Source organism: Squalius cephalus, assembly GCF_949319135.1.
Source record: "Squalius cephalus genome assembly, chromosome: 19".
In the NCBI taxonomy this organism is placed as follows: Eukaryota; Metazoa; Chordata; class Actinopteri; order Cypriniformes; family Leuciscidae; genus Squalius; species Squalius cephalus.
This window is the reverse complement of record NC_137140.1, coordinates 8771786-8798627: the sequence shown is the minus strand read 5'-3', so window position 1 is coordinate 8798627 and position 26842 is coordinate 8771786. Positions and strand designations below refer to the sequence as shown.

Here is a 26842-nt window from a genome sequence, read left to right as displayed (position 1 = left end):
ACACTTAAATGGCCACAATTTTTTTTTCGCGATATTTCCGGCAGAGAAGACCCTCTAATTATTGGTTCTTAGGGTCAAATTTAACAGAAAAAAAAACACAAATAAAAAGTATGGCAGACCATGTCAGATTCAACTAGGGATGTGCACGAATATTCGAATTTTCGAATATTCGATCTGTAATTATTATTCGAAAAATAAAATACTATTCGAATTTTATCGAATTTATGTCCGTAAATACTTTGCGGGTCGTAAATGCAGTGAATCCCTGATAAATCCCAAGCACTAACTCGCAGTTATAATTAAATGCACTGGGTGGCACTGTGGCGCGTGTTTAACAAGTTGTTTGTATTTGATCATAATGTCGTCGTCTGCCTCGCGAAGTTTGGAATTAGGCTATTCGTAAATGAGGTTATTAAATGATCTTACAAAATGGAATTACTTTTGATAAAATTAATTAATTAATCTGGAGTTATAATATCATCACCACAATGAGAAATGACATGAAATCCAAACTGCAGTCGACTGAGGAAAGACAGCTGTTCATCACTGCATCACGACTGCAGGTAAGCGCAGCTGTAGTGCGAGTGATCCGAGATGATAACTTATCTAATAGCAAAATTATTTTGAGACATATTCTTCCTTTAAGTTTCGTTGAGGGAGAGGTTTAAGAACAGAAAGCGCAAAGTGCTGTAAGAAACTTTTTAAGATAAGATAACACCGTTATCTTTGTTTCGCTGAAACGTCTGTCAGCACAGCGCGTTTTCTCACTCGAGCATAAATTGCGGCGCGCCTGCATGTGGATATTTTTCTCAACATAAACGTGAAACAATATAAACACGATAATCATATGCTGACTCGAGTATATGTGTAACGTTCTGTACGATATCTGGCGCAATCTGCTACTCTGCTTTATTAGGCGTTTTTTTCCATTCGCGCTGCTTGAGCTTAAATCCTTTTGTTCTTTATATTTTTTTGTTTACACACAGGCCTACTGTTTAATGTTTTCAATTAAAAGAAAATATTAGAACATATATTGTAAGCTTGTTGTGTATATTGACTAATTGTAAGCTTCAGAAATGGTGACAAAAACTTTTTAAAAAAATTAACTTAAAAAATAACGTCTTTTTCGTTAAACGTCATTTAAATAAACGAATATTCGAATATTCGAATTTTATGAGCCCGAATATTCGAATGCAATATTTTTGAAAAATGCCCATCCCTAGATTCAACCCATTTTACTGAGCTTTTGAGATTTTGGCTCCCTGACTAACTGGAATCTTGGTAGAGATCTCTGATGATCAATAATATTTATAAGAGCTTGTACATATAGTACCATGTGCAACATCCAACATTAATGATAAACCAAATTCTGTAAAATAAATAAATAAATAAATGAATAAATCAGCTGTTAAATACTAGCAGATATGGATATTCATGCATGTGAATTAATATGGTTTCAGACACACACTTCACTTGCTCTAGGTGTTCATGGACAGGATTCAACGTTCCAATATGACTCTCAGCTTGCGTATCATAAATCACTAGCAGGAAAGATTTCAAATAACAAAACAAAACATAATGCAACAGTATTATTTAAGTATCAGTGAGATACTGTTTTTTATTAAAGTCCCCCTGTGGTTAAAATCAAGCTTTCAATGTTGTTTGTATGTTTATGTGGTATTTTTAATATAGGCTACTTTAAGGCAAACAATGTGCAAATTCATAAGTCAACACCTTTGCTGAATATTTTCTCTTTAAAACTGCAGTTAACCGACCGTCTCAAAAACACAGATTGAAATCGCTGGTGTTTCTGACGTCACAAACTACCTTAGCCAATCACATCAATGTGTGATCGTCTACTACGAGCTGGTGCGAGTAAGTGGAGGCGGGGCTAATTTGCATATAGAACCGTATTAAATGAGGCATTGTTGTAAAGCTATTTCAAGGCATGAAAGATTTTTTATTAGTATTAAAAAACGTTTAAATATGTCATTTTGGTGATCAAAGGTGAGTTTTAAGGGATACAATTGACTACAGGGGGACTTTACTTTTTTAAATTAGCTGTTATGTTTTCCGTTTCCGTTTACATTTTAATTTTAGTTGAACTTTATTAATTTTTTTATGTTTCTGTATACGAATATATAGAATATACGACAAGATAAGTGATAACTTTCGTTTAATTTCAATTTTCCTTCTCTCAGACCTGGCTAGACGATTCTGCGGTGACGGTGAGGCATTTCAGCAGCATACGATGAACGAGAATCGATTGGTCAGGTCTGGGTAAAGGGAAATGGAAGTCTGCGGACGAGGATAAGAGATTGGACGCTGAATGTGGAACTTTGTTTTGTCAGTGAGGAAATACTTTAAGGGAAATGTCTCATTGGACCTGTTGTATGTGTTCCCTTTCATGCGCATACCATTAATGGGACAAAGACCTAGCGTTAGTAGAGACAGATTTCATTATTGATTTGATCAGATGAGCAGCTTCAGTCAGTGGAGTGAACAGACCGACAACAGCAACAGCCTCCATTCCAGAGCTGGTGAGTGACAGACAGTAATGTTCATATAATACAGATAAACAATAAGTTAGAGATCACAGTATTTGTTGGGATTTTCGGAAGCAGTATGAAGTATAACCTCTTACCACTCAAATTCAAGTCAGTCAGTAGAGGGCGGCTATCCAAGCCAATGGACGCAAATCTTACCCTGTAAACATCTTCATAATAATAAAATGTTTTGCATCAATCATACTTAATGACATACTTTGTCACTTATTATCTTATGCCATTACAGCATTTTAGTTAATCTGTGTCCAAGCTTCTGAACGTAACCTGTTATTTCAGTCAAGGCGAACGAAGGCGAGTCGGGATGTAATTGACGTGTTATCGTTATCAATCATCGATTGACAAAATTATATGATACATGTTACCCTTGTTAATACGAAACAGCCTTAATCATGATATGATATGCGAGTGTTTGCAGTATACAGTATAAACGGATCTTATTCAAGGCAATGCATTGAGTATCGCTCATTCCTCTAGCACTTTTTTTTTTTTTTTTACAGCGGTGTGTATCATTTATATATCCGATTGTTCATAATATCATAAGTACATCCATAAATACATGGTGAGGACTTTTGTTTTGTATGCTTTTATAATTGCAGCCGGGATCATATATTGCTGTCTCATTCCCTGCCTGTTTCTCTGTTTGTCTTCCTTTGTTTGGGTTGTTGTTGTTTCAGCCTCTCCTCAGCCCATGACTGCTGCACTACAGCATGTAGACAGCAGTGCTTTCTCCTGGAGCTTTTGCAAATGAAAATGGAGGACGTGTCTCTGTCCAGTATGGACAACAGTAAGATGGAGGTAAGCCTTTGTTTTTCGTGTTATATTCTGCTTAATTTGATCAGTGTTAAATAAACAAAAGCTTATGCGGGTGTGTCATGAAGCTCATCTCTTAGGATATACATTTTACACTCATTTCATTGGTTTTCCCAACTGTGTCCAGTGAGTGCGATGTTAATCTTTCTGAATGTTACTATGTGATTCAAGCGCTTTAATGCTTGCATGTGTCGCGCCTTCACCCACAGGGCTTTGCTCAAGAGATCCTGTCTGACCTGGTGGAAGATACCTGTTTGGGTCTTTGTTTTGAAGTTCACAGGGCTGTCAAACAGGGATACTTTTTCCTGGATGATACAGACCAGGAGAGTATGAAAGACTTTGGTGAGACTCTGACACGTTTCTTGATTATGGCAATCAACTGTTTGGTCTCTTGAATACATGGATGGAAACAGAGATTTATTTCACAAATGTTTTATGCAATATTCCACTTTAGCACTTATGTTAAAGGGACAGTTCACCAAAAAATGAAAACTCTGTCATGAATTACTTACCCTCGTGTCGGGTAAGTATCGAGGGTATTGTGTCGTTACAAACCTGTAAGACTGTCGTTCATTTTCGAAACACAAATTAAGATATTTTAAAGGAAATCTGAGAGCTCTCTGCATAGACAGCTACGCAACTACCACTTTGACGGTTCAAAAAGTTCATAAAGAGATCGTAAAACTAATCCATATAAATTGAGCGGTTTATTTTATATGATGAACAGATTTAATTTAGGATTCTATTAACTTTTAGCCATTGATCAGCAAACATAAACAGAAGCTCAACCACCTGCTTGGTGCACAAGAGCAAACCTCATTGGTTCTTGCAGAAGCTCAAACGTGCTGCGTAACACAAGAATGAACCTCATTGGTTCTTGCAGAAGCTCAAACGTGCTGGGTAACACGAGAATGAACCTCATTGGTTCTTGCTGAAGCTCAAACGTGCTGCGTAACACAAGAATGAACCTCATTGGTTCTTGCAGAAGCTCAAACGTGCTGGGTAACACGAGAATGAACCTCATTGGTTCTTGCTGAAGCTCAAACATGCTGCGTAACACAAGAATGAACCTCATTGGTTCTTGCAGAAGCTCAAACGTGCTGGGTAACACGAGAATGAACCTCATTGGTTCCTGCTGAAGCTCAAACGTGCTGCGTAACACAAGAATGAACCTCATTGGTTCTTGCAGAAGCTCAAACGTGCTGGGTAACACGAGAATGAACCTCATTGGTTCTTGCAGAAGCTCAAACGTGCTGGGTAACACGAGAATGAACCTCATTGGTTCTTGCAGAAGCTCAAACGTGCTGGATTCGAGTGACCAACTTGAACCTGTTGCAAAATCTGCATGGGGACATCTTTCAAAGAATCTTTCAATCGGAAATTCCAATTGAGAGATGAACATCGATAAATGTGACCACACCTTTAGACGTGATGGTTCAGAACTGTCGGGAAGGGGCCGTAAAGGAATAGTTTGCCCAAAAAAGAAAATTAGTGTCATTCTGAACCCAGCACTTTCTTTGCTTCAGTGAAACCCAAAAAGAGGTATTTTGAAGAATGTTCATGCTTCCCTTTTCCATAAAATAAGTAGATTGGATCTGCAGTGTTAGGGTGCTTTCAGACTATCTTTTTTGGTGTACACCTGGGTCCATTTGGATGAAGTGAACAATCATGTTTTCCGAACTCTAGCTTGCACCTGCGGGACATATCCAAGTCCTCTTTAAAAAGTGAACCACAATTGATGAAGAATGATTCTGTAAAACTATATGTTTGTGTGTGTGTGTTCTTTTCTGAAAAGTGGGATTGACGCACTGCAAGCAGAGAGAATGTGTCCTATCTTCTTGAATGGGGAAATACCGAAAGCTCAAAAACTGCTTGCCATTTAAACTCAAATTTAAATAACAAAATTTTATATGAACTATACCATAAACATTTAAAGGGGTGGTTGATTATGATTTCACTTTTCTAACTTTAGTTAGTGTGTAATGTTGCTGTTTGAGCATAAACAACATCTGCAAAGTAACAACGCTCAAAGTTCAAAGCAAAGCGAAATATTTTCTTTTAAAGAAATTGCTTTTTAAGGACTACAACAAACGTCTGGTAGGGACTACACTACACGACATTCCTCCCGGGTGAGTAATTTACATAAACCCACCCCCGGGAATGCGATTTATAGATTATCAAGACAGAATATGCTAATCAATGACTAGAAGATAACTACACATAAGCTACATAAATTCATCAACTAACCATTCAGAAATGTCCTGTTGCATTCTACATGTTGCAGTCTCTCCATCATTGTCTGACTCTGGTTTAAACATAAAAGGCTAAAAGTTTTTGAAATTTGCAGTGCATGTCTGTGTGAGGTAAAAGGACATGAGCTGTTGAAGCTCCGCCCCCTGTGCCGGGAGCAGCAGCTCATTTGCATTTAAAGGGAATAACACAAAAACAACGTGACAATTTTAACTTGCTATATAAAAATATATGTGGAGTATTTTGAGCTAAAACTTCACATACACTCTCTGGGGACATCAAAGACTTATTTTACATCTTGTGAATAGGGCATTATACCACCCCTTTAAAAGTCACCATGAAAGCAAAATTGGCCATTCTTATTTTATGGAATATTGTCGTATTTATTATAAATGATTTATTCGTGCGCATCATTATTTTTTACAATAATCTTCAATCAAAATAACTTCCCCTCCTCCTTGCAGCAACACTCTGATATGATGTGTTTACTGGTGTGAGGGCGGAACAGCCTGTCACTCACATGAGATCACAGCAATAGAAACCACAACCATCCAATCAATTCCAGATGGGCAAAATCAAGTCCTGTCCTATATATTTTTCTTATTCCCTGCCCCTCCACCATTTTTACAGTTCAGGTTATTATGGCATGGTGTAAATGCAGCTTTTCTCCCATTTATTCTAATGTGAGTGAGTGAGTGAACCTACCAACCGTTGTTTGCAGTATTTGGAGGAACTGACCCAAATATAAGCAGTCTTTAACTGAAAATCCTCCTGAAACAAATTTTTCACTGTCTCTTGTAGAAATCGTGGACCAGCCTGGAGTAGACATTTTTGGGCAAGTGTACAACCAGTGGAAAAACAAAGAGTGCGTATGTCCCAACTGCAGCCGGAGCATCGCCGCCTCACGCTTTGCTCCTCACCTGGAGAAATGCCTCGGCATGGGCCGCAACAGCAGTCGCATCGCCAACCGCAGGTATTATGACTAAACATTACCTTCACCGCCCATAGGAAACTGTAGATGCCACCTGAACTCCAGGCACATGTTCATAAAGGGTTGTGCTTGTCTGAATTTCTGGAATCCATTATTGATAATGCTGGTCATGTGACTGCGCTTTTGGAACATGTGAGGGTAATGTGTGTGTATAAATGTATATTTAGAATTGCAAGCGGCAACAACACGAACAAATCAGAGAGCGATCAAGAAGACAACGATGATGTCAACGACAATGACTGGTCTTATGGGGCAGAAAAGAAAGGTGAGACTGTTATACATCACCTTTCTTGGGAATATTCTGGATTATTGGTAAACCACTCGAGAGACTTCATTGCATAAATAGTGACTGCAACTATTTATCAATATCTCTGTGTGTTTTTGCATTTTAACATTATATTACAATATTTTGCTTTTCAGCCAAGAAGAGAAAGTCAGATAAGGTATTTTTACATTCTTTGAAACAACCTGTACTCTTGGTAAGTTTGTTTTACTGTTACGGATGTTTTTTTCTGCTCTTAGATGGTGTCTCAGCATTTGTAGCCACAGAATCTGGTCCTCTAGACTTCGCTGTAACATTAGTTTATTAAAGGGTGTAGAATTCTTATCCACAATTCCCATCAACAATAATGTTTTGGAAACAAGCTGTTTATACAGACACAGGGCCCTATCAAACAGCCGGCGCAATGCAGCGCCAGGTGCGATGCAAGTGTTTTTTGCTAGTTTCAGCCTGACGCAGTTATCATTTTCACGTGCTGCGCTACATTGTTTAAATAGCAAATGCATTCAAGCGTATTGTTGGCGCGTTGCTATTTTGAGGCAACTGAAATAGACTGTGCCAATGACCAGCTGAAACCTGGTCTAAAGTCAATGGCGCAATTTTTTTTTGTTGTTATTTAAAGAGCACGTTAGTAATATGCGCCTATAGGTGGGTCCACAATTCGCGCACACTTTGTCCTGTAGATGGTCTGCTCGCGCGCAGATCAGTTTCCTTGCTAGAGAAGTGTTCAGTTTTTCCGCTTGCAAATTCCGCCATGTAAATAGCAACTGGCTTTTAAAGGGAATGGGAGATGAGACTCTGATGGTTTATTGCACGTTATGCCCAAAACACACCCATTATTCATTAAGCGAATAGACACAACCCTTTTAGATCATGCGCCTGGCACGCCGACCATTTTTCCTGTCGTAAAACTAGCAAAAGTGGATTCGGACATGCTCTAAGTGCGCTTACGCCGTGCGCTTTAAACCATGAGCTTAGATCGTTAAAATAGGGCCCATTATCTCTCTAATCAGTGCTGGAGTGTAGTGTACTGTTGCTTGCATCATTCTTTTACAATGTCTTTTCATTACTTTCATTTGCATATCCTGGCTGCAGGCTAATGTTTGACATCTTTTTTTTTTTTTTTTTTTTTTACTGTACAGAATCCAAATTCACCAAGAAGATCTAAATCCATGAAACATAAAAATGGTAAGTATGTGCACTTCCATCCAAAACAAACCGATTGTGTGAAATCTCTAACAGTATATTAACAGTATATCAAGTGTTAAGGCCCCGATATACTCACGACGAAGTTTTATTTTTTGTTCTTCGCTTAGAGGTAAAAATAATTTTGAAATAATTTTGCAGTGATATACTATTAGCGAACATCCCGATACCGCCCATACTACTGAGAGCAGCAATTAGAAGAATTTGTTAATATGCATCGTGTGCATTTCTGTCAATAGCAAAATAAACAAAACAAAAATGACAGCGGTGAGAAAACAACAGTTAAGAAAGTGTCTGATAGCGATATGGATATGTTTGCGCAAGCTCTGCAATTCATCACTTCAGTCAAGTCATGTTTATTTATATAGCACTTTATACAATAGATTGGTAGCAAGTTGATTGACATTACTAAACATGAAAAAATCAGTGTGACTTTCAATTAGAATTACAACTGTGTTTCGACAGACTGAACAGAAGAAATGAAGTGGAGAAGATTTCCACATCAAAGAAGGCGGAGCCTCAGAGCCACAACTACCATTACGTAATCGCCATGGACCGATGGTAGTTTCGAAGGGATTTACTAACTGGAGCAAACTTTTCAGGAAAGTTTGCTTTGCCAAGCTGTTTCGACTCCCAAAATGAACTTTGTTTTGGCCTGATTTTGTTCAAAATGACATACCCACAAGTTCAGCTTTCTTCAATTTTGCTTGAAGTATATCGGGGCCTTTAGGGGCCATTCACACAGAACGCGTTTTTTGCGCCGAAAAACGGAATAAAAAAAAAAATGCAAGTACACTCTTTTTTTTTTTTTTTTTATATAGTTGAACTACTCTTATCTTAAGCACAGCATTTTTAGAATGCCGTGCCATGCACGTGACTCTGCAAAATACACGAGCGCAACAATCGAACACATCCGTCTAGCCGGTTTACAGTGAAACCAATAGAATTGCAGCGCAGTGGAATGCAAAAACAGACTCCGTGTTAACGGCCCCTTATGGTGCATTTAGCATGTTCAAGGTCCAATTTCAAAGCTTTACATGCAGGTTGAAAAACGTTGTAAGTGATATTGTATGCTAGCAGTCTTTATTTAAGTCAGTGAAAGTTATTGACAAAAAGATAAGACATTATAATTAACTGCCTGGTGAATCATTTTCTTAAAGCTTTGCTGGTTCCTAAACGGCGTGTGGAGAATCAGGACAGTTTGTGTGTTTTGCTAAGAGACGAGACATTCTCTCAATAACACTGTGCAGGAGTCACTCACTACCCACAGTGCCACACGGTTTACCTTATCACAGGATTGTGTGAGCTGAGTTATGCTGATCAGTGGAGGAGATGTGGACTAATTCTTCTGTCATTCAGTTTACATTAGTTTTTTTTTTTCTTCATGTTTCGTCTTCAGAAATTTTTGCACAATCTCTCATATCCTGTTCATGCAGCTTTGATGGCTGGTCTCTCAAAAATGGCACATCTAGGATAGAGGAACTTGCACGATGCTCTCAGGGAGGAAGTTAGAACTCAGATCATCATGTCGGCAGGCAGAAAGAGCCGAGTCGTAGACGCTGGGCCAGTTGAGCTCTCCCAGAACTAAGGTGCAGGATTCTCTCTACATTTTCATGAGTAATTTCTCATTCTGGGAGGATTTTGCATCCGTTAATAATGAAATTGTTAAAGATTAATTGCAAATCATGATCATAAATCAGTGTGAACTGTTCCCCATTAGGTAATTACTACACAATGTTTTAATGTTTTCTTTTTTGGAGAATCATGATCCAGTAGAGTTGTTTCCTTTCTCTGTAGTTCAATAGCCAAAATGTGGTACAGTTGTACTATGTTATGTCACTAGTTCTATAGCATATTATCATAAAAAAAATAAAAATTCAATAGTAAGTTATTGGTTACAAAGAGAGTTTGGCATAGATCTCCAGAAAGAATTAAGTCTTGAGAAAATCTTTATCATTGTAATTTGTTTTTCTTCTCTCAACTTGTTTTTATGTATTAGATGTTTACAGTGTAAAGTGTCCTGTGCGGTCTCACTTTGTTTGTAACTGTATATATATTTGACTAGGTGAAAGATGCTGCTATCCTGACCGTGAGCCATACGCTTATGGGCATGTCATCCATGTAATAAAACAAATCAGAACTCTGAACATGCTTCATGTGTGTGCTACACTATTTATTTCACAAAAGATTTATTGGGTGTTGTGAAGGCACCCATTTCGGACACCGAGAGATTTGACATGAAATTGAATTAAAAAAAATTAAATAATTTTTTTAAAACCCAGAGTGAAGCTGGAGCTGGGTGATTTACATTTTTTGGCAGTTTGTGCATCCCTTGGTGAAATGCAATGTTTGAAGCTTTGGCTTATTTTGGAACTGTTTTCATTGGCAGTTAAGAAATATGAATATTAACTGGCTACTTTTTGTATAGACCGATAGTTCTGGGCCCGTATCCCTAAAGATTCTGAGAATCCTCTCAGAGAGCTCCTAACTTAACCTAAAAATTCCTTGCCAGGAGTTTTAGCTTAGAAGTGATTCCAGAACATTTTCAGTGAACTCTGAGCAAGGAATGGATGGAAAATCCTATCTTAGTGAGGAGGTGTGGTTGACCCCGTTGCTAGGTATGAGTCATCATTTCAAAAGCCGTGATTGGTTGATCCTACAAGTTTGATGAAAATGAACTTTTGGTGATAATGAGCAAAGGATGTACCCTCAAATCAATAAACATAATTATACACTCTAATCTTATGCAGACTGTAATTGTAAATAATATTTCACATTCAAGAAAATATCTGGAAAATGAATAGTAAGCTGTAGGGGTTATAGCCTAACATTAGAATCTAAATTATGTGAAAACTTAAGCTCATTACACCCTGTTCAAATAATGATTTGTGTCTTATTTGCTCATATTAATATCCTAGCTGGCATATTTTGTACTTTCACTCCCATATGGACCCCATTGAAAACAAGATGGCCTATCTCAAGGGGCTGTCCTTAATGAAGTAGAAATTGCAACGTTACAACTCAGTGTGGTCTTAACGAGGGTAACACGGCTCAGCTTTTATCAATGTCTGTGATTGCTGGCTGGTCTATTTATGAAGGCTTGTTAAAAAATAAAATAACAAACATGATTCCTGCACGATCCAATCTGTAGCGTCTCAATAATTCCCTGTCATCCAGTGTTTGCAGGACATCTCTCCTGCCTCCTCTGTTGGCCATTTTGTGCAGCTGCTTAGGGGAACTCCTAAGCCACTAAAAGTCCTCTTCCCTGCTCTTAGCAGATCTCGCCTTAGGAGCCCTTTTAAGCGCTAGGAATCTTGAGGAATAGCTTTTATATTAACTGGGATTTTCGTGTCACTTTTAGGGGAAATTCTAAGAAAATGTCATGACTCTGAGAATTTTCTTAGAATTTGGCCGCTAGGAGCCACTTTTTGCACAAAAATTCTTTAGGGATACGGGCCCTGGTCCTCAGAATTGAGTGAATGAGGTACATTCCAGTAGTCCAACACTACGTGTTCATTTATCATCAAATGGTGTACTAAAACTCAGTATGCGATTTCGACGCATTGTGAAACTTCAGAGTTTGTGTCACTCTGCTTGTCTGTGTTTACAGCTGAACCAAAGGAATGCTTATATTCACTTATATTCAGAACAATAGCACTTTTGCTTGTGTAATATTACAGAGTACAGCTGCCAAAGGGCCCCCCTTAGTGAAAATGTGATTTTTTTTTTATTTATTTTTTTTACCTTTTTTTTTTTTTATGGTCCCAAAGTACTGGTTCAAAAATAGTATATAGTAAAAAGTAAAAAATAAAAAAAATTACTTAACAAAGACTGTTGCAGATACAATGACATCCATCTGCAAATATTTTTTTGGGGGAAAATGGTAACATTTTAAGTACACCCTGACCTAACGTTAGAGCACTTCTGTTTATTTAACCACTTTTGGCATTTTATTATTATTATTTGTCTTTATTATTTATTTGAAATTATACGGATCCTACTTGGTGATATTTCATGTACCTCTGTCTATTATCGCTCACAAATATTCTTGTTCATTCGTCTTGGAACTATATCTCTTTGTGGAAGGTCATGTAAGGGAATTTTATTGGCCCACTTAATCAGCTGGTGATAGGGCGTCCGCAAAAAAAAAAAAAAAAAAAAAAAAAAATTAATTAATTAATATATACATTACATATTGTACTTTTAGGGCTGTCAAAGTTAACAAAGTCTCAATTTATCAATACAATTAGGTGGGTTTTTTTTACATTCATATTTACCAAATTTGATAATATATCATATTAAAATATTCCCAAGTCTGGTCATAAATCATGAGAGAAAACAAATATGAATAGAATGCTTGTGTAAATCTTAGATATGCGGTCACTGATTATTTATATGTATATAATTATAATATATATATATATATATATTTATTTATATTTATTATATTTTTTATTTTTTTATTTTGTTTTAATTATTAAAATTAAACTGCCTTTAAAAAATTCTCTCTCTCTTTCTCTCTCTCTATATATATGTGTGTGTGTGTGTGTTTATAAATTAAAATATATAGGCTATCTGTCTTTACATTTTAGGAGGGGGTCTGTCGCAAAGTCATGAACACATTTGGAGGTCCAGCATCTAATTAAAGTTTAAAAACACCTTTCAAACTTCTTATTACGAGGGAAAGTTATTTGGCAACCCAGGGGGAGGAGATCTGAGAAGCCACACACTGATAACTGTAGTCGACATTGGTCAGGCTCTTAAAATGTTGTTGAGAGGAAATCATTAAGATAAATGGGGGTTTGACTAGCTTTAGAGGAAGATATGACACATTCAGCGGACGTCGATCGACAAGTAAAGGCGGAGGAATAAATCGATATTTGAACGAGATGTGGTTACGCGTGACTCCGTAACGGTTTTAACTTAACTTCTTAACTATTATTAGCTGAGAAAATAATCACAAATGGCTTCTAGATCGGGTTTCCCCGTCAACCACAGTAACGTTACCCCAATAAACCCCAGCATGAACCTCATGAACCCGGGTCACAGCAGCGCAATGAGAATGTCAGCAATGCCACAGAATTCACCCTACAGAGGGATGGGCAGTACTCCGAACCAGTATCACCAAGTAAGTAAAGAAACCACTCTTTATTTGTTATCTGCGTTTAGCATCACGCCATAGCTTCAGTCTTCCCTTCTGTCTTAATTGAGGAAGAGTCATTTCATTTGCATTTATTGGCACATTTTTGACATGAAATATGTCAGAAAATAATCTACAATTATACTTCTTTATAAAAATACAAAAAGAAAATGTTTAAAAAACATTCTAAGAGAGCTGAGGCCCATGAAGAATAAGCATCTAACGTTACTTCCGCATTTGAGTCCCACCATGAAGAAAACGCGCGTGCTTTACTTTGAATAACTAAAGTTACTTGCAAACATTAGGCTTAATCAAAAAAAGTACCACGGTAATACTATTCCATTTTGTTATTCCATGGTAATAAGATTTTGTTTGGACATATATCATGGTAATACCAAGGTGTTTGAACATGTAATATTAATATTTTAATATTTACTGCGCGGTTGAGTAAGTTAGGCTACCACACAAATGTCGTGTATGAATATGGTATTCATTATCTCATGATATGTATCCAAGTAAAGTTCAAAGCCATTTAATATCATCACTGTATCATAGCACCGCCACAGTATTTTTGGTAACACTTTGCAATAAGTTCCCATTAGTTAGTTAATGAATGAATTAAAATTAGCAATAAAGAGCAATGTGTATTATTAATCTTTTTTAACATTAGTTAATAAAAAAAACAACTGTTCATGTTAGCTCAGGTCCATTAAATAATGTTAATATATGCAACTTTTGATTTTAATAATGTATTAGTAAATGCTAAAATTAACTAAGGTTAATAAATGCTTAAGAATTATTTTTTATTGTTAGTTCATGTTAACTAATGTACCAATTATAACAAATGGAATCTTATTGTGAAGTTTTAATGTATTTTGTAAGCTGCCTTTATAGGCCATCTTAGTCATGGAGTCCTACGTGAAGTTTTACTTTGGACAAACTTTACCTATAACAGTTTGTGAGTGTTAAAAGTAGTAGCCTAATACTCAAATCCTGCAATCGTACCCACAGCGCCCAAGTATGCCACCCAGCCGAGGAATGCCAATGGGGGGCATGGGGTCTATGGGTTCCTCTCTACCTGGTCCGTCTTATAGTGGAGCCATGCCCATGCGACCTGGGATGCCTCAAGCCGCGATGGACCCCAACCGGAAGAGACTTCTTCAGCAGCAACAGCAGCAGTCCGGTGGTCTTATGGGTCAGAGAAGGGGGTTAGTACATTTAGTATCATTGTTTGTGCATGAATGCTAAGTTATTGTTGCATTCATGTCATTTCACAATTCTGTGTCTGGGTTATGGGCCTTATGAACAAAGGACAGTTTTATTTTTGGAGCCCCAAAAAAAGTTTGTTTTAGATGATTTTCTTCGGAAAATTGCCGTACTTATTATAAATGATTTACTTATGCACATCATTCTTTTTTTGTGTGTGTCCTCGTAATTTGGGCTGTCACAGTAAAGGAATCACCCTTGCGGTGGTTTTGTGTAGCTCAATATCGCAATATGCGATATTATCGCCATATTATAATTGTTTTTATTTTGCTATATAAATAAGCTTGGGTTAAATGTTCTGATTCTCAAATGGGACAAGAGGCTTTCAAAAAGTGCTGATATATTTCTCTGTGCGCGCTAGACAGGCTGTCAGTCAATGCAGTTACTAGAGTTCGACCGATAGTGGATTTTACAGATAATAACAACTAGGTTGGACCACGCTGGCTGATAACCAATTAATCATTCGATAGCTTTTCAAATGGATACTGAATGAAAACAAACATAAAATATTGCTGAACTTTATTACAAAAATTGAAAAACTGTACATGAATATGTACTGTACTTTTTAAATACAAAAAATTATTATATTAATTATACCTTGATCATTCATGTTAGTTCATAGTGCATTAACAACGTTAAGAGATACAACTTTAAAATGTAAAAAATGTATTAGTACAATTTGAAATTAATGATGAACAATACTTTTATTAACCTTAGTTAATGTTTCAAATGGACTCTTTTTGTAAAATGTTACTTTTTCATATAAATCCAAACAGTCTTTAATCTTTAAATATCTATACAAAAGCCATAGCATTGAAATTGGATACATGTATATTATATGTATACTTTCACACTTTATTCACCTCTATTTTAAAACACTTAAAGTCACCCTGTTGCACCCATGCAAATTAGCCCCGCCTCCACTCACTCACACCAGCTCAAAGATCCACTCGTTGACGACACGTTGACGTGATTGGTTACAAGGTAGAGGTAGTTTGTGACGTCAGAAAAACACCAGTGATTTCAAACCGTGTTTTTGAGACTGTTTTTGGTTCACTGCAGTTTTAAGGAGAAGATACTCAGCAATGGTGTTGACATGAATTTACTCATGGTTTGTCTTAAAGCATGTGAAATGAAAGAGTCCACACTGCAACTATAAAGATAATAGCACAGAGAAACGATATCATTGGAATCACATTCAGAACGTTTTTTTTTCCAGCTGATGAACGATAAAAAAGATTGACAACCAATCAGAATCCATTCTGCCTTGAGCTCGAGCATTTAAATCGGCAGATGGCAATGCTAATATGGTTATCATTACAGTTATCGTTCTTGGTGTAAACGGGCCTTACGGGTGTTACTTTCACGGCTGTTTACTTAACGTTATTAGGTTAACCACTCTCAAAGGTCCGCCGAAACACCACTAAACCACTGAAGGCTGCACCCTCAAAACACTTTGTAGGCAGCTTTGCAAATGTTACGGGTTTGTCTTCAGTTACAGGGGTAACTTACAAACTCAGAGAAAAGAAGAAACAATTACTTTGACTTTACAAAGTTCGGAAACTGGTACGTTACACAAACATAGCCACATAAGTTGTATTAACTTACCTTTGATGAAGTGATCACTACACACACACACGGGCATTTTCCGATTCGGCTCCTCCCGACCGCAGACGTAGGTTTGCAAGCCATTTTTTCTGGCGTTTTTCGGTCAATTTCTTGCATTTCCCCCCTTATGAACAACAACTTTTGGTACACGATAAAAACTCCTCATGGTTTCTCGGTTTGATCAATTTGAGCAACCATAAACGACGCAAAACATAGGCATTTTGAGTTTGTTATAGTGCTTCCTAAATGTAGCAAATCACTTCCTGCCCTCCATCTGCATTTCGCGCCATGGCAACACAGTAATGTGACGTCATATGCAAACAACCTATACTTTAAATTATGCATGTAGTTTAGGAAAGGTATGCTATTACTAATACAAGCAGATTTTTTTTTTTTTTGGTTTTGAATGATAAAACCCACAGATGTAAGGTGTGGTCACATTTACCGTTGCTCTGCAAAATTTTGCAGGCAAAATCCATTCATTTCAATAGGAATCCATGCGATCAGAAGTTTTGCGGAAAGGCGAAAGAGTTCCCCATGCAAATTTCACTCATGTTTAACGTGGTCTGATGAATTAGTCACGTTGACCAACAGAAAAATTCTTTTTTTTTTCTTCATTTTGGGGCAGACTGGATTTAGGATGTGTTCACACTTGTAGTTCAGTTCGCTTGGTTAGTTTGGTCCGGACCAAAAAAAAGTAGTCCTGGACCTGGTCCGCTTAGCGTTCACATTGGCATTTTTTCAACACTGAATCTAAAGATACCAAACCTAAAGGCATAGGGATATGTTCACAACCTGGTTGGTCAGCTTTTATGAAAACAATGCTGTGTGCTGGGCTAAATGCACTCGTTTTATGTGCGTAACCTACATGGTATTTTGACCAGCTGAGAACTTGTGAAGAGCTTATAAAATCTGTTAAGGAGTCAAAACAGCTGCAGGAATCCCTCCGTTACACACAAAGAAAGATCTGTTGCGAGGAGACGCGATTCTGATGCCTGTTCCGAACTGTAATCACGACTATGTCAAGAAAAAAGAGGTATGCTTGAGCATTCTGTCCTTTTTAGGGTCGCATCTTGTGACATCATGTCCCATTTTTGGTTTGTTTACATTTGGTCCGTGTTGCGTTCATATTTAATTCAAACTGCACCAGAGTTCATTTGGAAGTAAACCGAGAGTCCGAGACCAATCTTTAGAGCAATCGCACCAGGATTCGTTTAATCAAACCAAACATGCCAAGTGTGAACACACCCTTAAAACTCTCTTATTTATAGCTGAAAGCATTATTACATTAGCAGAAATATTTTATACAAATATTTCTGCTGTTAAAGTTATTCAGCATTTGAGCTCGATCAGGACAGATTCATCATTTTCAAATGTTTATCCAAAGTAATGATTGTTTCACTGTAAAATTTATGAAGAAAAAGTTACGTTTGTTTGAGGATAATTATATGGCTTACACTTTAGATCTCCAGTGCTTTAAACTTTGCACTCTGTAATTGAAATAATATTTTAACATATGTTTGTGTTGAGTCATGTTCCTTACACATCTGCTCTACATTTTCAGGGTGAAGAGGCGTAAGATGGCTGACAAAGTGCTCCCACAGAGGGTGAGTTTAACCAGAATAGTGTAAATTTTTTCTTTTCTTTTTTGTGATGCTGAAGTGCATAGTTTCTCATGATTTTGGTTTTCCTCAGATCAGGGATCTGGTCCCAGAGTCTCAGGCTTACATGGACCTTCTGGCCTTTGAGAGAAAGCTGGATCAGACCATTGCACGCAAACGCATGGAGATACAGGAGGCCATCAAAAAGCCGATCACGGTAGATGTAGTAGACTGGAGTAGCAATTCAGTGATGAATTCTTAGTTAAGCTAAGTTTAAGGGAAGCTCACACATTTACTCACTCTCATGTCATATCCAAACCTGTATGACAAAAGAAGATATTTTAAATAATGCTGGTAACCAACCTGTTTTGGTGACCTTCCATTTCTCAAAATATCTTCTTTTGTGTTCCACAGATGAAAGAATATTATAAAGGTTTAAAACGGCATCAAGATGAGTAAATTATGACAGAATTTAAATTTTTTGGGTGAACTAACCCAAAAACTTTTTGCCGAACAAAACCAAACTTTTTGCTTTAGCTTCGGAATCCACTGACTACTAGACTTTTTTTTTTTTTTCCTCTATGCCAATATGAAGAAATTAACCAAATTTTTTATGATCTCAATGCGCTTTGTTCTACTCATCCAGCAAAAACGCAAACTGAGGATCTACATTTCTAACACCTACACACCTGGCAAGCCAGAGGGAGAGGAGGCTGAAAGAGTGTCATCCTGGGAACTTCGAGTGGAAGGCAAACTCCTGGAGGATGTATGTAATGATTTTCACTATGTGTTCACTTGTTGGCATGTATGTGAACTCCAGGCAAGTTTGAGCAATCACGCAGTGGAGTCCATTTACAGTGTTTCATGACAAGTAACGGCTCTAGATACAATCTGACTTTGTCGCCCCTATCCTTAATTCTTTTTTATTTGGCAGTCTTGAGTCTCTTGGTCTATTGGCCAGCTTAACTTCACTGGCTCATGTCCTCAGCTCACTCCTTCAAACCAGATGTGCTCTAAGCTGTTCCATGTTCCCAGACTTTTCAAGGAAAGGGAATTGAAACTTTAGTCCATTTTGTGAAATTAGTCTGTTAACGTCTAAGCATGTGTTTGCCAGCTAAAGACCTCTGGCTGTGCTGCTGCCACATGAAAAGAGGAAATTATTCTTTTTCTTTACTTTCTTCTGCCTGAGTTGTTATAAGTTGTGTGGTACTGCAAGGGAGGGACAGGCAAGGCATTGCGCAAACACATACTGGCGCAATAGCTGTGTGAGCTGCTTCTAAAAAAAATCCCTCCAGTGCGGTCAGCTCCAAACAATGCAGTATCAATCAATGGCATGAACACATTTTGTGTTCTCTCTCCCCTTTTCCCTACTTCTTTCTCTCTTTCTAACTCTCCTTAGCCTGGGAAACAGAAACGAAAGTTTTCATCCTTCTTTAAAAGCCTGGTCATTGAACTGGACAAAGAACTTTATGGCCCAGACAACCACTTGGTGGAGGTATGACATTATAGTGTTATTATAAAAATAATAATGCAATGAATAAATCCATTTAAATAATGATGATCCCATCAAACACAACATGTACTCTCTTGCAGTAAATCCAGTCATTACATCTGTAGTCATATATTTTTCTGTGTGTCTTAGTGGCACAGAATGCCCACAACTCAGGAGACTGATGGATTTCAGGTGAAGAGACCAGGAGATGTGAATGTGAAATGTACTCTCCTTCTCATGCTAGACCATCAGGTATCACATACACATCTCACAAACACATACAATACCGTTAAAAATTTTGGAATATTTACGATTTTTAAATGTTTTTGAAAGAAGTCTCTTACGCTCACCAAGGCTGTGTTTATTTGATGAAAACTGCAGTAAAACAATAATATTGTGACATATTTTTTACAATTTAAAGGAACTGTTTTCTATTTTAATATATTTTAAAATTTAATTTCATTCTGTAATGGAAAAGCTAAGTTTTCAGCAGCCATTACTTGAGTCTTCAGCGTCACATGATCCTTCAGAAATCATTCCAATATGCTTGATTTGGTGCTCAAATTTATCAGTTATTATTGGTGCTCAATTATTTATAATGGCTCTTATTATCAAAACAATATTGAAAAGTTTTTGCTGCTTAATATTTTTATGGCAACTCTTTTGTGGAATTTATTTATATGAAATAGAAATCTTTTGTTACATTATATGTCTTTACTGTCAGTTTTTTTATTATTGTACTTGCCTTTTGAATGGTAAAACATTACAGTTCCCACACAAAAAAAAAACTGTTCAACATTGATAATAATAAGAAAATATTCTTAAGGAGCAAATTAAGCATATTAGAATGATTTCTGAAGGATCGTGTGACTGAAGACTGGAGTAATGAGAGTATATTACATTTTGAAATATATTCAAATAGAATAGAAATACAATATTACTGTTCACTGTATTTCTTATCAAAATAATTGCAGCCTGGGTTAACATAAGACACTTGTTTGAAAAATATTAATTAATTAATTATTCCAAACTTTTGACTGGCGGTGTGTGTATATATGTATTTTTTGATAGCCAGTTTTCATTCGTTTACATCACATTATCATTAAACAGAATTTTAATGTTGTGAATCATGCTACTACCACTTGCTAGTCAGAAGGTTTAGATACGCCCATGAATGCAAGATGCGTAATCATTATTTTTTTGGTACATTTTCTCCTAAGAGATAGAATGAATGAATGTACATTTTTAACTTAAATTTTTTTAATTTTAAAGTTTGTTTTGTCCACTACAAACAACACTAGAATATTGCCTCAAAGCTCACAGACATGGACTAAAACCTGAAAAACTAAAGGGGTTTTCAAAAGAAAAGAAAACTTCAGTCTATTCATGTCATAAGTTTGTTTGTTACAGAGTATATGGTTGTCTTTAATGGTTGTCTTTGTACTTGACTTAGCCTCCGCAGTATAAGTTGGATCCACGTCTGGCTCGACTGTTGGGAGTCCACACTCAGACCAGAGCCAGTATCATGCAAGCCTTGTGGCTCTACATCAAAAACAACAAGCTGCAAGACTGCCATGAGAAAGAGTACATTAACTGCAACCGATACTTCAGACAGGTACACAAAACGTTTTGCACTCCCTAGATTGTTCTCACAATTCTTTAATATCCAGGTTGCAACAAACCACTTATGCTAAGAAAGCTCTTTTTAAAATTTTACCCTTTTTAATTATAAATTAATTATCACTAAGGTTTTTTTCTTAACTAATAGGTTTTCTGCAGCCCCCTACAGAAGCTCGATCTAAAACACATTAGAACAGAAAAACTGCAGAAACCCTGGTATCTAAGCAGTGCATTTGGCACTGTCTGCCACAACCTGCTTTCATTTGCCTCTGAGCCATTGTTATTACTGGCACAGCTGTGTACTTGTTCACATCCTACCTAAGTGATAGATAGCAATTTGTCTTTTTTCCAGAGAAAGAAATTTTCCACTTCTCCTGACCTGTCAACAGAGGTGTCCCCCAGGGCTCGGTTCTTGGCCCAATTATCTTTGTAGTCTATATGCTTTTACTAAATCTGAATTACTTGAAACCACTGTATTATTTTACTTGGTTGCATTTTCCCGTTAAGCTGATGACACTCAAATCTGCATTAGCTCCCGTGTTACTTATGTCCTTCCTCTCAATGTCAGATCTCTTTTCAAACTGTCCATGTATACAAAGAAAGAGAGACCCAAGCCAAATGTAAAGACTTGATTATCATAGAGACTCGTTTGGGCCCACCTTGCAATGCCCCTGTCAACCATTCAGAAGACCTTAGCAACCATATAGAAACACCCTGCACAGTGGCAGGGAGCTTTGCACAGGGAAGCGCCACTCTCGTTGTATTTAGAATTTAGTTTAGTACTTGATCTGAGATATACTGTATAGCATGCTTTGTTGCAAAGACAACTATGGGGATAGGTGCTTGACCAGGAACTCATTGGTTATAGATAGGGCTGTGCAATTAATTGAATTTCGATTTCAATTTCGGCTCCCAACGATCACCAAAATAGTACAATCGAGAAAAAACGATTATTTTGCCATGTTCTGTTTTGCAAAAACACTCTTATTTTGTCTTGTGTTCTGAATGACACGCGCACGCTCACTTCCACCCCTCCCGAAGCCGTAAACTCTCTCAGCTTGAATGTTTAAACTGATAAGACTTAAAGAAGTGAAAATGATCAACTTTAGTTACGATGCAATACTGGCCCGATTGTGCAAGTGACAATTCCGTCATGTCCCGACTCCTAAACGCGAGAGTGTAGTTTCGACGCTTGCTTTGTCCAACCCATTTAGAGACAGAGAGAGAGGACGCGCCGCCGCTGAACACTCAAGCGGTTTGTGAAATTGCGTCTTTGTGAAAGTTTTAAAATTATAGATTTGATTTTATAATCTGTGTGGATTCATTTAGGCTACTCATACAATCTACTTGCTAAAGTGGATCAATGTTTGTGGGGGGATTTCCCACATTATAAGTGGTAGACCTGCAGGAAAATTAAAATACTTGTTGAAGTATTATCTGTTATATTATTTATTTTAATAGTTCAAAAAGTACAATAAATGTTCAAATTTCAATTTGTTAAGAATTGTTGAAAGGTGTCTTTTTAATAAATGCAACACATTCCCAAAGTCATGTGAAATAATCGTGTTACGTAATCGTGATTTCAATACTGACCAAAATAATCGTGATTATGATTTTTTCCATAATCGAGCAGCCCTAGTTATAGACTGAGCCATGTGTCACTGAACTGCTATAATCCTGCAGATTTTTGGATGCCCCAGGATGAGATTTTCGGATATTCCCATGAAGCTCGCCAGCCTCCTTCAGCACCCTGACCCCATCGTCATCAATCATAACATCAGGTGTGTGCTTATGGTTTCTGGTCTGAATGTTCTCAGTAGTTACTTTACATACTCATTTGAAATAGTTTTTTTTTTGTTTCATTTTGTCAGTGTGGATCCCAATGATCAGAAAAAGACTGCATGCTTTGATATCGATGTTGAGGTGGACGACCCTCTGAAGGCTCAGATGACCAGCTTCCTGTCATCCACAACCAATCAGCAGGAGATTGCTACCCTGGAGATGAAGGTGTGTGTGCAAGGATGTAAATGACACCTTGTGTAAATTATTCTCCACTCATTATACGGTAAAGGGGCTATTTTTAACCAAACATTTCATTCTCCATAAGATCCATGAGACTATTGAATCCATCAATCAGTTGAAAACCCAGAGGGACTTCATGCTCAGCTTTAGTAACAACCCGCAGGATTTCATCCAGGACTGGCTCAAGTCTCAGAGCCGAGACCTCAAGGTATCCTCAGAGCTTGCACCATGATTTGGATTTCCCTCATTGGATTTGGTCATTCTGATATTTTTTTCCCATCCTTCATTTATGATGTTTTGTCTTGGTTTATGCAGTTAATGACGGACACTGTGGGTAATCCAGAGGAGGAGAGGAGAACTGAGTTTTATCACTCAAACTGGGTTACAGAAGCTGTTGGACGCTACATATTTTCAAAGGTGAGTGCTTAGTATTTATTTCCATTACAAAACACATCAGATGCTATAGTATCTATTAGGGCTGTGCTCAAAATATCGATACAACGATACATCGTCATGAACTCCTGACGATGCGCGTATCGATACAGCAGCTGCCGTATCGATACTGTTGTGCTTATGTAGCCAATTCAGGGCTCGAATTTCGGCGCGGGAATTGCACATAATTTTAATCATTCCTGCACTTTAGCATGTAGATTGTATGAGTAAATTAATCCACACAGACTATACAATCAGATCAGTCATTTTTAAACTTTCTGCGAGACGCAATTTCACAAAGAGCGTGAAGAAGCCTTGTTTATACTTTCGCCTGGCTCCGCAGCGGGAGTCTCCGCTGCCTGCGCGCGCACCTCCTCAAACGGACGAGGCGTTTATACTCGACGCGCTTACAAACAGCTCGCGAGTAACTAAAGTTATTTTTCGCGGATTATATCACTTTAACAAACAAAAACACAAAAAATTATGTCAAACATTTCGGTCTTGTTGAGTATCCTCTAAACACAGTCAGTTATGTCTTCAGCATAAAACGCATGATGGGACAGTATAATGAAATCAGGATCCGTGCACTAGCTCTTAAAGGGACAGAAGCCATATGTGTCTGTCATTTTAAGGAATCTGGATTAATAGCCTATGTATTTAATTTAGTCAGGACTAAAATACTACCCAGTGTTATTTTACATTTGATTACTTTATTCAGTTTCTAGTATTTCTAGACCTATTCAAAAAGTTTTCTTTTTATTGGTAGGCTATCTTTATTCTATTGTATTTATTTGCGCTACTTTTTTGGTTTTCAGGTCCAGCAGAGGAGACAAGAATTGGAACAGGTACTAGGAATCCGACTCACTTAAGAAGATTCAGACTCCAGATCCAGTCATCCATGGAATCTGCTCAAATACAGATGAGAAAAAAAGCCAATAGATGCACTTCATATAGAAGTTTTGGGTGCTGGTATTGTTTGGTATATTGCACTGTCATAAACTTCTTGTCAGTTGCAGCATTTGCAGACTGTACCATAGCAAACATCTGGTCACATCAAATTTCAAATGCTGTTACATTAACTGGAATTCTTCAGTGTATATCTCCCTTTTTGAATTCAATCTCTGATTTTGTTTTATATATTCTGAAAATGTAATATGAAAAGAAGCCATTCAGTTCATTTTCTTCATGATTCTTTACTTTTATTATATCCTGTTAAATAGGGCTCTTTTTTGTATATTTTACAGTAAGATATACAGTACTGTAGCTAATTGGCTAAAACCCCTATAGGTAACACATGCAACACAGCTTCTTGTTGTTCTTCCTTTTTATGTTTATAGTTTAATAGTTAATTAATGACTATAGTTAACTATATAGTTAATTAATTAATTAATTAATTAGGAATTGCCAAACTCGGTCTACATTCGCCATTTTGTTTCTGAAATGTTTGAATTCTGACCGCAAAGACATCTGTTTTCACAAATTAATTGCACAATTTTTGAGTCAGGATGCAGTTATTTGTAATTAGGTTGACTAGTAATGAAAATGCAATGTTTTTCTTCTTTTGATATTGTGGATTTTTTCATTTGGTCTCTCAGGAAAATATGTGCTGCACTGCGTTCAAGAGCCATCTTTTTGTGTTTCCACCCCCAACGAGAACTCCAGCACATTTGGTTGTCCAGCTGGTTTAGCTCAGTATACCAGACTTTCTATGTTCATCTCGTTAGTGTTTACTTTAAAAAAAAAAAAAAATTATTGCCAGTTCATGTTCTTATTTAGTGTTCAAAAGTCTGCTGAAGTGGTAGAGACCATACTGCAGTGACTGAATTTGTGAACAATGGTGTGCTAACCATCAGCATATTCTTTATTTTCAGGTATTCAAAGCCATATTTTTAGAGTAGATTAGTTCAGTGTGTACTTCTACATTCCAAACAGCTGATGGAAATGTTCTGTTTAAGTGGGTTTTAATACGTGATCATTCATTTTGGTGTTGTTGTCATTTGTGCTAAGTATTGACAGCAAGTTGAATTTTCAATTAAGGAATATAACAGGTTCAACATCTGTGACATGCTGCTGATTACCACAGAAAATCGTTTTTGACTTTCCAGTTTATAAAGTGGTTAAAAAAACAAAATGAAATTCTGACTGTCTTTTTAAATGCATCTCTGAGGGACGAGTTGAAACGATTTTGTTATAATTGACAGCATGCCACAGATGTTGTCGATAGAGCTGAAATGAATGTTCCTTTCGATGGTTTCATTTTGTTAATAGCTTAAGAGTTATTCAGACAGTATTAATGCTGATCTGAAATGCCACAAGCTCTTGTACTTTTGATTTACTTGTGAGTGGATTAAGCCCTTTTTTGTGCAAGTGCCAACTAAGTTCTTACAACGCAAGTTCTGTTTTATATTTTTGTATCAATCAAATGCTTATCTTTTGTACTTTTTTTTACTGGGAAATTGGAATATTTTAAACAATAAAGTTCTTTCCATAAAAGGGAATTCACATGTGACTGAGCATAATATAAATGTTTTCATCAAAAATACAATGTCTGAAAAAAAGACATTGCGTTTAATCAACCTTGATGGAATATTAAATGTTATCATTAGATTAAATATTTATGCAGAAGTAAGAAAATCAGGTATGTCGGTCTGTACTAGAGGGTAGATTGTTTGTTAGACAAAGCCAAACACCAGTCATGTTGATGCACGTAGTGTTTGTTGTCCTGGTTAGTCTGGTAATACCGGTCTTCTATACAGTTGTTGTTGTTTCAAAACTTTTCACACAGTTCTCCTAACCAACTTTCAGCTTGGCACAGCAGTTAATTTCACATTCAAAATGCATTAAATCTACCAAAACACTTCATACATGTCTCAAATCAACTCATTCTTCCATAACACTAGTTTTTCACCTAAAAAACAAACATTGTCACTCATAAAACTACCTTTTAAAAAAAAAAAGAAACTAATGCAGCATTGTACAATTCTCTTGTAAGATTTTTTTTTTACAAAACAAGACTTACAATGCACTGCAGTAGGCCTATATAGGCTATTACACAGTCCATGTTTACATTACAGTACAAAAATTATTCCTAAGTTTTACCCTTTTTGGTAATGAAATTGAAAGACTAACAGTTGTGTTCAGCTACACCTAATTATTTTGATAGTGTTTATTTTTTTAGATTCAGAATATATTTCAATATGGTATTATTACTGTAGAAATGTAGCAAATTCCTGTCTTAATCATTTTGGTTGTATGTGTTAGGTTTTTAACTTAACTTTAACTTAAAAAATTTGAAAAGAGTAAACATGTGCAAACTGACCTGTTAGGTATATATAGTGTTGGTGGAGTTTGTGTCTATATAAGACATTTATTCATGTAATTTGGCATTTTGTCCCAAAGCAATGATGATCCACAGTTTAGCCCATAGACTGATGTTGTGCTCTCTGTGTGAAGACTTTTGAAAAAGTGGCCTAAATATTGAGAAATGTGTCCTGGTGATTGTAAAAAAATATTATATAAATAAATAAAGCTCATCTGTCCTACAGACTTGTAGAGTT

At 36.8% G+C, this 26842-nt stretch overlaps 2 protein-coding genes across 8 annotated transcripts; both read left to right on the top strand.

The window, feature by feature from the left end:
• Positions 1-2264: 2264 nt before the first annotated feature.
• atxn7l3b (ataxin 7 like 3b) lies at positions 2265-10255 on the top strand. Of its 6 annotated transcripts, none has more exons than XM_079851716.1 (8): positions 2265-2540; positions 3242-3362; positions 3587-3719; positions 6429-6600; positions 6786-6883; positions 7039-7061; positions 8041-8086; positions 8570-8665. In XM_079851716.1, the coding sequence occupies exons 2-8, from the start codon at positions 3312-3314 to the stop codon at positions 8572-8574; spliced, it is 528 nt and encodes a 175-aa protein (XP_079707842.1). In that variant the 5' UTR covers positions 2265-2540; positions 3242-3311; the 3' UTR covers positions 8575-8665. The 6 variants fall into 6 exon arrangements, with proteins under 6 accessions (XP_079707842.1, XP_079707841.1, XP_079707840.1 ...); XM_079851715.1 differs by having other exon boundaries at positions 2269-2540; positions 7039-7097; XM_079851714.1 differs by lacking the exon at positions 8570-8665 and adding an exon at positions 9265-10255 and having other exon boundaries at positions 2273-2540.
• A 2573-nt stretch (positions 10256-12828) lies between these two features.
• On the top strand, positions 12829-25121 carry smarcd2 (SWI/SNF related BAF chromatin remodeling complex subunit D2). Of its 2 annotated transcripts, XM_079852282.1 has the most exons (13): positions 12829-13232; positions 14256-14452; positions 17683-17725; positions 17814-17936; positions 18366-18485; positions 19119-19214; positions 19362-19463; positions 20665-20826; positions 22515-22612; positions 22703-22838; positions 22939-23061; positions 23169-23270; positions 24101-25121. In XM_079852282.1, the coding sequence occupies exons 1-13, from the start codon at positions 13068-13070 to the stop codon at positions 24152-24154; spliced, it is 1521 nt and encodes a 506-aa protein (XP_079708408.1). In that variant the 5' UTR covers positions 12829-13067; the 3' UTR covers positions 24155-25121. The 2 variants fall into 2 exon arrangements, with proteins under 2 accessions (XP_079708408.1, XP_079708407.1); XM_079852281.1 differs by having other exon boundaries at positions 22515-22838.
• Positions 25122-26842: the final 1721 nt, after the last annotated feature.